Source organism: Sphaeramia orbicularis, chromosome 12 (assembly GCF_902148855.1).
Source record: "Sphaeramia orbicularis chromosome 12, fSphaOr1.1, whole genome shotgun sequence".
Classification (NCBI taxonomy): Eukaryota; Metazoa; Chordata; class Actinopteri; order Kurtiformes; family Apogonidae; genus Sphaeramia; species Sphaeramia orbicularis.
In genome coordinates, this window is record NC_043968.1 from 79229660 (window position 1) to 79243214 (window position 13555).

General features: G+C 43.6%; 1 protein-coding gene and 1 long non-coding RNA gene across 2 annotated transcripts; one reads left to right on the plus strand and one right to left on the minus strand.

The window, feature by feature from the left end:
- Positions 1-413: 413 nt before the first annotated feature.
- On the plus strand, positions 414-10115 carry ldhba (lactate dehydrogenase Ba). The gene is made up of 8 exons (XM_030150566.1): positions 414-569; positions 4419-4555; positions 5402-5519; positions 5766-5939; positions 6040-6213; positions 6752-6869; positions 9729-9852; positions 9932-10115. The coding sequence occupies exons 2-8, from the start codon at positions 4427-4429 to the stop codon at positions 10097-10099; spliced, it is 1005 nt and encodes a 334-aa protein (XP_030006426.1). The 5' UTR covers positions 414-569; positions 4419-4426; the 3' UTR covers positions 10100-10115.
- Positions 4357-13268, minus strand: LOC115430508 (uncharacterized). Its single transcript, XR_003936946.1, has 3 exons — positions 13051-13268; positions 12577-12580; positions 4357-4368 (listed from the first exon to the last, which is right to left on the minus strand). It is a non-coding gene; the product is annotated as an uncharacterized LOC115430508 (long non-coding RNA).
- Positions 13269-13555: the final 287 nt, after the last annotated feature.

Consider the following 13555-nt stretch of genomic DNA (forward strand, 5'->3'; position numbering starts at 1 on the left):
TGAGCAGGTTGGTTTTTGCCACTCAGTCTGATTTAGAGGGGCGTGGCCTGGGGGGGAGTGACGTATGTGCATACCCTCTGTTGGATGAGGAATTCTTTGGTTCTGGCAGCCATTGTTCTGCTGAATAATTCTTTGTAATGTTGGTGCTGTTGTCTTTAATGGACTATTTATTGTATTTATTATTGGTTTGTTGTCTGTGTGATACTGCTGGCTGTAGAACAAATTACCCCTCGGGGATAATAAAGTTTATCTTGACCTTGTTCAAGGTCTCCAGTGGCACAGGAAGCCTCTACCGAAGGTTTACGCAGCAGTAGAATTCACCTCCTTACTGACACACAGCAGCACCCTGACTTCCTCCTGCTCCTCCTCCCCCCTTCTTCCTCCTTCCTCTCTCTCTCTCTCTCTTTCTCCCCCCTCCCCCTCCTCCCTCCTCGTGCTCTTGGTGGTTGCGCGCGCCGCTCAGCTGCCCTCCACTCCTCTTCTTGTCCTCCTCTCCTCCTGGACAGCCGCTCCAGCTCCTCTGTCCTCCTCATCTGTCGGAATTCAGCCTCCGGATTCTCCTCAGACATGTAAGAAGGCTCCTACACACACACACACACACACACACACACACACAGGCACGCACACGCACATATATTTATATGTACATATACAGACATATTTGTGTGTGCGTGTATATTTGTCTTTTCCGGGGCGCGTGCGGACCGCCTCCACAGTAATGGATGCTGGGGCTGCGGTGCGCGCTCACACAACCATGTCCTCCATGTCCTCTGTGTCTTCTGTGTTTACTGTGTCCTCTGTGTCCTCCTTCGGTCTGTTTTCATGCCTCTGTCTGAATACGTGGCTGTTTGTAGGTCTGTTCCGTCGTGTGTCGTTCATCTTGAATCAGTTTGGGTTTGAACAGTCAAGTGCAGTTGCTGTCGCTGCTTTGTCTGGAACGGAATGGAATGGATGCGATATTACATAAACTCATCCCCCTCTCCACAGACGGACAGGAACACAGACGGCTTCTGTCTTTTTGTGTCTTTTTCTGCCGTGCTGTGGACTGTAAACAGTGGTTTGTGTCTGTTCTGTGGACAGGACATGGACTTGTCCTTCCCTCTTCAGGACCATAAACACATGAACCACAGGCTCCAGTTCTAGATTTAAACCCAGGTTTCATGTGGTTAAACCTTTCAGTGTGAGCACAGTCAGGCCTAGACCAGGACCAGGCCCAGTTACATAAGCCTCCGTCTGCTCACAGCCCAGACCAGACCTGCATGTCCACATGTCCTCTAGGACAGGGGTGACCAGTGGATTGAACCCACTGGGACCCTGAGCCCTTTGTGTGTGTTGTGCTGGCTCAGTGGTTTAAGGGGGGTGGGCCCACTGTGTCCTGGATAAGGGCAGTTCGTGGTACAGCAGGAGTGTGTGCCTTTAAGGACGCCCCGTGTCCATTTGTCCTTGATGTGAGTGGAAATATGAAGTGGATGTGTGAGGCCTATTCCAGCAGGAACAGCTGAAGGATGAACATGAACAGACACCAGGCATGTGCACACATAGTCTGGTCCAACGGGGGCTGAGCCCCTGCCCTCTAAAGGTGCGGTAGACTTTCGTCACCAATTTTTCATCTAATCCGTCCAACCTCAGTCATATCCTCAGTATCAGGAATCCGGTAGTCTGTCTGCCATTACTCACCTGAATCTCTTCCCTCTCAGTGAACAGTTTCTTAGTGTCATCCACCATAAACAAAAAATGTGTTTACAAACAGAGCCGGTAGGTAACTCGGGCATCTTTGGAATTTTGTTTCAACGTGCCTGGCAGCAGCAGCGGCAGTGACACCATATGATATTATATGGATGAAACGAACACGACGTGGAAACGGCTGAAATGCAGAAACGGCTGAAAGGAAGTGGAGCTCCAGCCGTTTCTGCGTCCTGTTTCTTGCAGCTGCTGTTGCCAGGCAGAGCTCTGCTTGCCTCCAGCCGTTTCCGCGTTTCAGCCGTTTCCGTGTTGTGTTTGTTTAATCCATATAATATAATATGGATGCGCTGTCGCTGCCAGGCGGCTGTGCGAACCTCCGCTTCCCACAGTCCACATTGCGAAAAAATTCAGAAGATGCCCGCGTTACCTCCCGGCTCTGTTTGTAAATACATGGTTTGTTTATGGTGAATGGCACTAAGAAACTGTTCATTGAGAGAGAAGAGATTCAGGTGAGTAATCACAGAAAGACTAATGGATTCATGATACTGAGGATATGACTGAGGTTGGACAGATTTGATCAAAAATCGGTGACGAAAGTCTCTCATAGATTTAAGGAAAAAAGGGCACATTTTATTTGTTTATTTATTTAAATTCCTGTTCTGCATATGGAAAAGAAACATTAGTTGAATGTATTGAACCACAGCAGAAACAGGAGGAGTCTTTCACTCTGTTTGATTTGATTGACAGCTGACATCTGTTTATTACCTCTGCCATGGAGGTTATGTTTTCATCAGGGTATGTTTGGTCGTTTGTCTGTTAGCAAGATAACAAAAAATTATGGAAGGATTTTGATGAAATTTTCAGGAAATGTTGATACTGGCACAAGGAACAAATGCTCCTGTGGATGTTTCTACAATAGGAACACCAAAGTCCAGCAGCAGTTACCCACCAGTACCATGACACACTGATTACCTCAAATGTTCAGTTGTTGGTTGAACGGGACAGAGCAGCACAGCCAACAACCTGGAGGAGGCAGGGCCTGAAGTGGCTCATGCATTTAAAGGGCCAGCGCTCCAAACCACCTTTCTGGTGTCATTACTCAGAAATAGGGTTGAAGATGGACCTGTGGAGTTGAATTAATGAAGAATTCAGACCCAAGCAGAGCATTTACAGTTTATGGAGACCACAGGGAAATGTGGGAAAAGGAAGAGTAACATTTAATAAAGACTTATATCACTGCTTTAACATGTGGTTCCTACAGGAAAGTCCCTTAAATGTTCCTCTGATGAGTGCAATAACATATGAAGCTTCATTGATGTCCATGTTTAGGAACATCTGTTGGAAACTGTTGGACTTACTGACACAGATTTAAAGGAACACGGTTTCAGTTCTTGATCCTATTCTGATGTAAGGACCGATGTGTCCAATATTTTTAATAGAAGCATGTATTCTACATCCAGTAATAATCTAACAGATGAGTGCATACAGAACAGGATCAGACAAACGTGGATCTGTCTCATAGATGTGTGTTCTTAAGCTGACCCAGTAGGAGACTTCTGACATGTGGTCCATGTGGTGTCCCATTTATTCATCAGCTGTTTCCATTTTAAGCATTAATATGACCTTCATCTGGTGTGGTTGGTCTGTGCTGGTCCTTCCTGTTAAAAGTCAAACTTGTTGACAGTAAAGCACATGTGATGATCTGTTTGAGGACATGTTCTCCTGAAGGACAAAAGGAAGGTGGAATAGTTGGACTGAGATGAAAGTGTTTCCATTCAACAAGAAGGTTCTGTAATGATATAGTTATGATGGAGAGGTCAGTGGCCCGGATGCATACAGCCAGTTGTAAAACGCTTAGTATGTGGGATGGTGTTTATATTATGGTTAAAGAAAGAGTGCAACATAATTGTCTATGACTTTCCTGATCACTTATCTGTTTATATCTGTAAATTATATTCTCTTTCATCTATATATATATGTATGTCTTTATTAGTTGGTTTTCGTATTCTGAGATACAGATTGGGTTGGTATGGGGGTCGCCACTGGTTCCGGGAGGGTGGGGTTTATTCTCTGTGTGTCACAGAATCTTGTATTTAAAAATGTGAATTTCTTTCTTTTTCTTTTGTATTGTACTTCTGAGATGCACAATGAATACAAATAAAAAATTGATCAAAAAAAAAAAAGAAGGTTCTGTAATCAAGGACTGGTAGTGGACACAGTCAGACAGTCAGCTGGTAGTGGACACAGACAGATGGTCAGCTGGTAGTGGACACAGACAGATGGTCAGGTGGTAGTGGACACAGACAAACGGTCAGCTGGTAGTGGACACAGACAGACGGTCAGCTGGTAGTGGACAGTGGACCACCTTTTGGTAGAGTCCAAACCCCTTGACAGACTAGTCTGGACCAGTTTACCTGAACCAGTTTAGTTTAGTTTTGTTTTGTTTTTATAATGTTTTTACAGGTGTAAAACAAAGGGGAAATATTAAGCGTGTGAGTAGAATGTTCTTGTTTCTGTCTCAGCTGTACAGAACACTGAATCTTATCAGTACATTTATGTCCATGTGCCGTATTTCACAGTTTTTGTTTCCTTATAGTCCATTATAGTTATATAATTATATAATTATGTAGTCATTATAGTTTCTTGTCTGCAGAAGCTGCTCCTACAGCCAGTGTTCAGCTCAGTCTCTTGTCTCCTGCTGTGTTGACGGACATGTCCTCTTTGTGTCTCTGCAGTTCACACCATGTCTTCAGTGCTGCAGAAGCTCATCAGCCCTCTGGCCAGCAGCCCAGCTGAGCCACCCCGCAACAAGGTGACCGTGGTGGGAGTGGGACAGGTGGGCATGGCCTGTGCCGTCAGCATCCTCCTGAGGGTAAGACTCAGCACCAGCAGCACCACAACACCTTCAGCTGTGTCATCTGTCCACGGTCTGAGTTCAAAGGGTTCTAAGGTTTACAGTGTCGTCTATCCACGGCCTGAGATGCAGGGTTCTAAAGTTTACAGTGTCGTCTGTCCACGGTCTGAAATGAAGGGTTCTAAGGTTTACAGCAGGAACAGCAGGCTCTCAACACTGGAAACATTCATTGGATTTAAAAGAATCTGGAGACACGGAGGTGCAGGGGTTAGCATTGAGGCCTCACAGCAACTAGGTCCTGGGTTCCATTCTAACACCAAGACCTTTATGTTTATAGCTTACATGTTCTCCTCATGTTTGCACGGGTTCTCTCCAGGTTCTCAGGCTCCTCCCACCATCCAAACACATACACTGATAGGTAAATGGGTTAATCTAAACTGTCCATAGGTGTAAATGTAACAGTGGTTGTCACTGTCACTGTTGTCTCTATTTGTGATGAACTGGTCACATGTCCAGGGTGAACCCCGCCTTCACCCATAGGTAGGTGGGATAGGCTCCGCCCCCATGACCCTAGTGAGGACAAAGCAGGTTCAGAAGATGAATGAATGAATGAATGACAACACAAATCTGCTACATAAATTGCATATTTATCAAGTTTCCTGCAACTGCTTCTGTCCTTGAACTGATATCCTGGTCTGGATTATAGAATTCTTTGAAACTGTTTCCCATTCTCATGGGTTTCACAGAATTTTAACCCAATTTCATTTGTGTTCAATGCCATTGGACATCACTGACATGTTGGGCTGTGCTTCCTGTGTTCCTGTACTAAGTAACCCCTGGTATGGTTGGACTTCCTCTGGACAGGACCTGTGTGATGAGCTGGCCCTGGTCGACGTCATGGAGGACCGTCTGAAAGGAGAGATGATGGACCTGCAGCATGGAAGCCTTTTCCTCAAGACCTCCAAGATAGTGGCTGACAAAGGTGACCGTCTGCTTTACATTCAGACCCCTTTTCCACTGAAGTGAATGTTTTGCTAGTTCTGGGCTTTTTCTGGTGCTGGTTCCATTTGTAGACCTTTACAGAACTATTTTAATTCCATCATAGATACATTTCATTATTTCACTGTATACATGCACCACACCTTACAGTTTACATCCTCAGAAAATATTCCACCGCAGCTTATTCCACTGTTCATAAATATATGTACCGTCGTCTCGTGTCCCGTAGACTATGCAGTGACAGCAAACTCTCGCCTGGTGGTGGTGACGGCTGGCGTCCGCCAACAGGAAGGGGAGAGCCGTCTGAACCTGGTGCAGAGGAATGTCAACGTCTTCAAATCCATCATTCCACAGATCGTCAAGTACAGCCCTAACTGCACGCTCATCGTGGTCTCCAACCCTGGTGAATGTTCTAACACCATATGAACAGTGTCGGACATGTTTGACCCACAGGTGTGTTTGAATATAGACCATAACCCTGGTTTTTCCAACGCTGTCTGTAGTCGATGTGCTGACATACGTCACCTGGAAGCTGAGCGGTCTGCCTAAACACCGGGTCATTGGCAGCGGCACCAACCTGGACTCAGCCCGCTTCCGGTACTTGATGGCTGAACGCCTTGGGATCCATGCGTCCTCCTTCAATGGGTGGGTGCTGGGTGAACATGGAGACACCAGTGGTAAGTCTACACACACCTGAGGATGTAGGACCACCGTCAGCCTTCCTCTAAAACTGACCACACATTTAAACCAGATTGTCAGAAAATGGGCCTTGAAATGATCATTTATGTACATTTTTATCATCTACTATTATGTGACTATTGGATTATGGAGATACCTGGTAATTATTATTAATTAATAGTTATCAACCTCATGTCCTTAAATGTTTGATCCATCAGGACCTATGTAAGATAAAAGTGAATCCACTTAGTGTGTGAGAAGTTCTGTTAAAGTGGACTTTTACTTAGATGTGGTGTTTCATGTGTGTTCTGTAAAGAACACGTCCTGAACTGTTGATTTGAGGAGGCTGTAGATGTAACCTGAGGTCTGTGACACAGAACTGAAACCACTGAGCTGAAGTTTTTACGACTTATACGACTTACGACGAATACCTTTGTATTCATTGTGTGTGCTGTATAATGTGTTATATAATGTGTTGTGTAATGTTCTGTATAATTGTTATATAATTGCTGTATAATGTTCTGTGTAACTGTTCAGTGCCTGTTTGGAGTGGAGCCAATGTGGCTGGAGTCAACCTGCAGAAGCTGAATCCTGAGCTCGGCACTGATGCAGATAAGGAACAGTGGAAGGCCACACACAAGGCTGTGGTGGACAGGTACGATGTGTGGGAGGCATTGGCTGTGTTTTCTGACACTCAAATGTTCTAATGTTCCACCAACATTCACCATAACAGCTGTATTAGAAATATCCCAGCTCATGTGGAACAGACTGTTCTAATCAGAAGGAAGTTTTAATCCAAATGTGGTGTCAACATCTGACCATCTGTTACAGTGCTTCTCAACCTTTTTTCAACAAAGGCCCACTAACGGCACCATGAGCCTCCTATTGTTCCACTATCTGTGAAAAAATTAGGGACTGAAGGGGGTTACGTTATTCTATAAGTAACGCGGTGAACTTGTATGTGGAGGACATGGTGGCTTATATAGCCCTGTAGATACAGCCCCCCTCACCTCATTGTGTCCCACTTGCCACCCCCGAATATCAAAAACAAATTTGCAATTGGTATGTGTGTGTGTGCGTGCGCGCGTGCGTGCGTGCGCGCGCGCCTCTGTTATATGTTGGACCTTACACTGGGCTTTTATGCAGAGGTACTGTCCCCATTGAGAAACACTGTAGTAGTCCTGTTGCTTGCATTTTGATATGGGCCCCATGGTTGAAAACCAGGGGTCTGTGCTTGGGGTATGTTTGAAAGGGGTCTGTAGAAGGGGTATATTTGTAGGAAACTAAGAGTTTTAAGGACTGTTGAACACATCAATTACCAAAAAGCCCAGGATATAGAAACAAAGTCCATTTTTCTCAGAGTATGTTTGTCATTATCTAGGTCACGTCAATAACAACTACTTTTTCCTATTTTTCTGTTCTCACAAATGACTTTGCCCATGTCAAAAATGTTCACACTGATTAAATACTTTGTACGTGTAAAAGCACATCTCATTAGTTGGAGTCTTTAATCACAATAATTTCAATCAGACTGAAGAAATATTGTTGGTGTAACTGCAGCCAACGTGACACAGATAAACACAGACATTCCAAACAGAGTTCACCTACACAATATTAAACTAATTTGCACAACCTGATTATTGTGTACATTTATATTGAAATGATGTTGAAAATATGACCTGTCCAATAACACGACAATACAGGCAGCACATGATGTGAAAGGATAACCTCTACCCTTTGCATGAACAACTCATTCTCTGTCCATATTTAACTCTGTGTCTCAGAGGACACCTCTTAAGTACCTCTCTGAGGCAATTACAGTTTGGAATGGTCCCAGTGGGAATGTACTCTCCCACCCTGACAATGTTAATGCAACTACACAACTTAGACTAATGTGCACTAGGGCCATCTTCTATTCATCCATCCATTCATCCATCTGTATCTAGGTCAGGGTGGCGGGGGCAACAACTTAAGGAGAGGAGCCCAAACTTCCCTCTCCCCACCAACCTCCTGTAGTTCCTCTGGGGAATTCTGAGGCCTTCCCAGGCTATCCAGATATATAATCCCTCTAGCATGTCCTGGGTGTGCCCTGGGGTCTCACCCTATCTCCAAGGGAGTCCAGTCACCCTGCAGAGGAAACTCATGTCCACCACTTGCATCTGTGATGTTATTCTTTTGGTCACTACCCACAGTTTGTAGGTGAGAGAAGGAATGTAGATCGGTAAATTGAGAGCTTTGTCTTTTGGCTCAGCTCCTTCTTCACCTCAACAGACCCGTACAGCATCCGGATCACCCCAAACACTGCCTGATCTTCCCCCTCTCGAGTCACCTGAAAGTTTTCCAGAACTTCTTGAGGTTGACGAAAAGTCAGGCTCCTTGGCCTCACTGAACTCCTCCCACTCCTGAGTTTTTGCCTCAGCAACTACCAAAGCTGTGATCCACTGAGCTTGCCTGTACCTGTTCACTGCCTCTGGGGTCCCAAGTGCCAACCAGGCTCTATAAGACTCCTGCTTTACCTTAAAGGCATCTTGGCGGCTCTTTCTTCAACAGGGAGGTGACATTTCATGTTCCTAGAACCAGTTTAGGCAGCTCCCTCAGATTGCCAGGGCCTCTGTACTTCATTGACACCCAGTCCACAAAGCACTGCACCCAAATAGATCCTTCTGCAGGTGGGCGGCCCACAGGAGGATGGCCCCATGTCATCCCTTCAGGCTGAGCCCAGGCAGGCCCCATGGGCGCATACCTAATGACCAGGTGCACACTGAGGAACCCCTGTGGCCCTGGGTAATCCTGATCCAGGTTAAGGTTATCTGGATACCTTACTCGCCTCCCATAAAGACAAGAATCATGCTTTGTCAGACCAGTCACCTAGGACAAGTTTACCTTGGGACAGCCTACCAGGGACTAGACGACCCCAACAACAAAGCTCCTAGGATCATTTGGGAACTCAAACCCCTTCATCAGGATCAGGTGGTGATTCAAGGAGGAGATTTTAATTTCATAGAACTTTAAAGGCTGAGGTCTAATAATGAATAATGAATGAGTTGAAGAAACCAGACCATTATTTGTGGTTTTAAACTGTTCTTTATGGTCAGAACATGACAAATACTTTACTGTAATGATTAACATTATGATACAATCAAAATTAAAATATATATTTTTAGAATTAAGTAAAATCACAAATCCTTTAAATGTTTCAGCTCAGAGTGTATCTGTATAAGATATAAAATATATCACAATAAATAATCACAATCAAATGTCGCAATATAAAATAGATACAGAAAAAAAAAATAGAAAAATTACATTTGATGTAGTGACTCTGGTTTTTAGTTTGGAACAGGTGACAGATCATTATTTATCTGTAAATGAGTGTCTCACACCTACTCCATGGCTATAGTTTTCTATCCTGTGGGTAAAATGGGCTCCAGTTTACACACAAACATACAGACAGTATTATATATAAACACTGACTGTGATTGTTGAGGTGTGAACAGAAGTGTTCTTTGTTCTCCAGTGCCTATGAGGTGATCAAGCTGAAGGGTTACACAAACTGGGCCATCGGTCTGAGCGTGGCCGACCTGACTGAGAGCATCGTCAAGAACATGAGCCGAGTCCACCCGGTCTCCACCATGGTCAAGGTTGGACACGGACACAGACACATTTGAAGTGATACAGTCTGTGGTACTGGAGATCTGAACCTGTCTCTGTGTTCTCCAGGACATGTACGGCATCGGTGAGGAGGTCTTCCTGTCTCTGCCGTGTGTGTTGAACAGCAGCGGTGTGAGCAGCGTGGTCAACATGACGCTGACAAACGACGAGGTAGCCCAGCTGAAGAAGAGCGCAGACACACTGTGGGGAATCCAGAAGGACCTCAAGGACATCTAAACTCCTAAACCCCTCCACATACACAACACAATCCCATGGTCCAGAGGCCTGATCACACAAACACTGCCCTTTTCTAATGTCCAACTGTGTGTCATTTTAAAGGACAAAACCAGTGTTTTTTTTTTCCTTTCATGTTTTTATGTGTGTCATTTGGAGCGATTAAACATAGGCTACGTTCAGATGAAGGTAAATGTGTCCATATGTGACCTGGATCTGATCTGTTACAGACAGTCTGAACAGCACTAATCTGACCCGGACCACTTTCATATGTGGTCCTAAATCTGATACAGATCTGATATTTTCCAATGTGACTTCAGTCTGAATGTCCAGGTCGCATTTATTATTCCGACCTTTACGTCATTGAAATGCGACAAATGTCCCAGTTGTTCGTCCCAGGAGGAGGAGCAGAGGAAAACCATATTTCCTTCTATAAACACAGTGTGTGTCTGCGTGGTCACATATTCCATCAGGACCTCTTTAGTGCATGTGAGTCACTTCAGGGTCACATTCAGTTCAGACTTAAAACTGATAGAAGTTGCATTTAACGTGGAATATGAACCAACATACAAAAAAATCAAATTTCACCCAAAACTCTGAACTGTGCTTTAGACCTGCTGTGGGTGGAGCCTCAGCATGTGTCATTCTGCCATCATTCTTCCTCGTCTGTCCTGTCAACACTTCAAAAACACTGGTATTGTTGTTTAAAAGCACTTCTTCTTCCAAACCTGTAACAGGCTGACATTGCTGTGTTAGTATGTGTATGTTAGCAAATGTAACTGATGCGTCATTGTACGGATCCTTGTATGTCAGCTGTGTGCACCCGGATTAAACAGAACCTTTGGAACTACGAGATCTGGACCAGAAACCTGATTTGTTCTACATCTGTGTAAATACTATGACCTGTCACCGGTTTAAGACATGCACACAAAAGTACGGTTGTTTTTGGTTTTCTATAGAGATAACTTCAGAGTTGAAGGTCTGCGTCACCAGAGTTATTCACGTGATCTGGTGGAAAAACACTGAATATGAGCGAGAGAGAGAGGACAGAGGTGGACAGATGTGTGTTTGTGCTGGAGGTTCACAATAGAAATGATCAAAACCAACCTTCACTTTTCCTGAATACTGTTGTTGAAGACGTCCTTTGAGTCAAACCGTAGACACTTATGGTTAAAGACATTAAATGGATGGACTGGACTGATGGAACCAGGTGGAATTCTGGGAAACTGCAGTGTCCATGAGACAACACTGTCCCATCCATGTCAGTGCAGTTGGTCTGTCAGTACAGGGTGTCCCATAAGTCTCCATACATAGGAAAAATAAACGTTTCTTGACATAAACCATTTTTATTCATATAATATGCTCTATATGACTGCCATTTTGTCGGGAACATATTTCAATGCGTGTCCTCCACTGCTGAAGAACTATAAAGAAGAAATATAAAGAAATACATGTTAGAACAATATATGTATGGAATGTATTATGTCTCCTACGTATGGAGACTTATGGGACACCCTGTATAGAGTTGGTCCACTGGTCCATGATCGTCCACGTCTGGTCCAACTGTGTTTTATGTCCTTGTCTCTGACTCGGCAGGATGTCGGTCCAACACCAGAACCATCAGACTAATCTGGGTCTTCAGTGTCCTAGACATGTCCCTATAGTCCACAGTTCTAGTCATGGACAGGTTTGTCCTTCTTCAGCTTTTCTTTAGTGGAAACTGGGTTTTTCACCCACAGACAAACACATGTCCGTCCTCTGGAGCTGGGTCCATTTGGTTGGCTCCGCCCACAGAGCCCACAGTGAGTCTGGATCAGGAACTAAAAATAAAAATGGGATTTTCTGCAAAATGTAGGAAACAAGTTATAGTTTCATACCATGAAATAACATTTAGATTGATTCATTATTTTGAAAGTAATCAATGTGGAAAGTCCAATTGTAATTTTTTTTAATTTATTTTTTTTTACGGTACAGTCATTTATTCATGATAAATTAGTTTATACAAATGTATTTCACACTTATTTTCAAAGGTCTGCTTTGAATTCAGTTAACATTTGATGGAAACATGACTAATAATAGCCCATCCGGTGTTGTGTATGCTGTATACACCAGTTTATGTCAGTTCTTTATCAATTTCTCCTTTAAAATGCAACTGTAGACGACTGGAGGACAGTAACAGACACAGAAATGAAGGACCGTTTAATCTGATGGAATCGTCTGATCATGGTTTATAGTTCTTCTATAAGTGTCATTAAATGGACTTTAGAGGAAATATAAGTAAAAACATGAGAGGGACGTCGACGTGTCTCTGAATGGAACAAACAACAGCTGTCATTACTATTCTTGTTTAAGACTGTGTTCTTCCTGTCCCTACCCATCCCACTGTTCTATACTTCCTTATACCCTCCCTCCTAGTTGGATCCATCTTCTGATTCCATATATTGATCTTGTCCAACTCTCTAAACCTCCAGATGTTGAACTCAGCTCCATTTGACATCACCTTAAACCACCAATATTTCCTCCAAATCCCATCAAAGCTCTGATGCAGTTGGATCCATTTGTATATCATTCATGCATATAATAGTGAAATAGTTTTAATCCAGCTCCATAGAATGACCAAACATGACCTTTGACCTGAACTCATTTGAATATCATGGTGGAAAATCCAGTCAAATCATTAGGTTGGACTTTTCAATCTAACAGAACATTCTTGTCCACCTTGGAGATTCTATTGGTGTAAATCTCTTCAACACACTATATTTATCCATTAAATATATCAGCTGTAGAATCTACGAGGAGGGACAGATGTTCAATTTGAAGGACAACTAAGAAGGTTGAACACTGATCCATTCCATGTAGAAGTGAATGGAACATCCAGCTGATCACCTAAACATGTCTGATTTACTCATGTTTGTTGTTCTTCTGATCTGAAGGATTAGTTGCTTTAATGGAACTCCTTTCCAGTTGAGTCGATCATGTCCCTATGAATCCAACAGAGTTCAGACTTAGTTTAACCGACATGATCAGGATAAAGGATCCATTTGGAGATGATGGATCTGACTGTTTTACTGCAGGAACTGAGTCATGCATCACTGAACATGGACCAAAAGGATTTTAGAGACACAATTATGGATCTGACTGAGACACACACACACCTGTTTAGAAAAGACATACAAACAGATAGGAGACCAGGACATGTCCTTTAAAGTCACACAGCACTGCCATCTAGAGGCAGGCAGTGGACAACACTACTGAACAAGTGTTCAGAGAACGCAAACCTCCACCAAGAACCCCGAACGGTGTGCATGTGTGGATGGACTATTTCTTTTTAAATTCAACAGTTTCCAGGTTGTCCCATACAGCAGAAAACGTTGAAGCTTGGTACCAGTCATGTGTATGTCAAATTATATTAAATTCCAATCAATATTTGTTGAGTTATAATGAAAAATGTGCGGTAAA

Coding starts and splice junctions, on each gene's coding strand:
- ldhba (XM_030150566.1), top strand. CDS start 4,427: ATGTCTTCAGTGCTGCAGAAGCTCATCAGCCCTCTGGCCAGCAGCCCA. Junction 5,520..5,765: donor CAAGATAGTGGCTGACAAAG/GTGACCGTCTGC, acceptor CGTGTCCCGTAG/ACTATGCAGTGACAGCAAAC. Junction 6,870..9,728: donor CACAAGGCTGTGGTGGACAG/GTACGATGTGTG, acceptor TTTGTTCTCCAG/TGCCTATGAGGTGATCAAGC.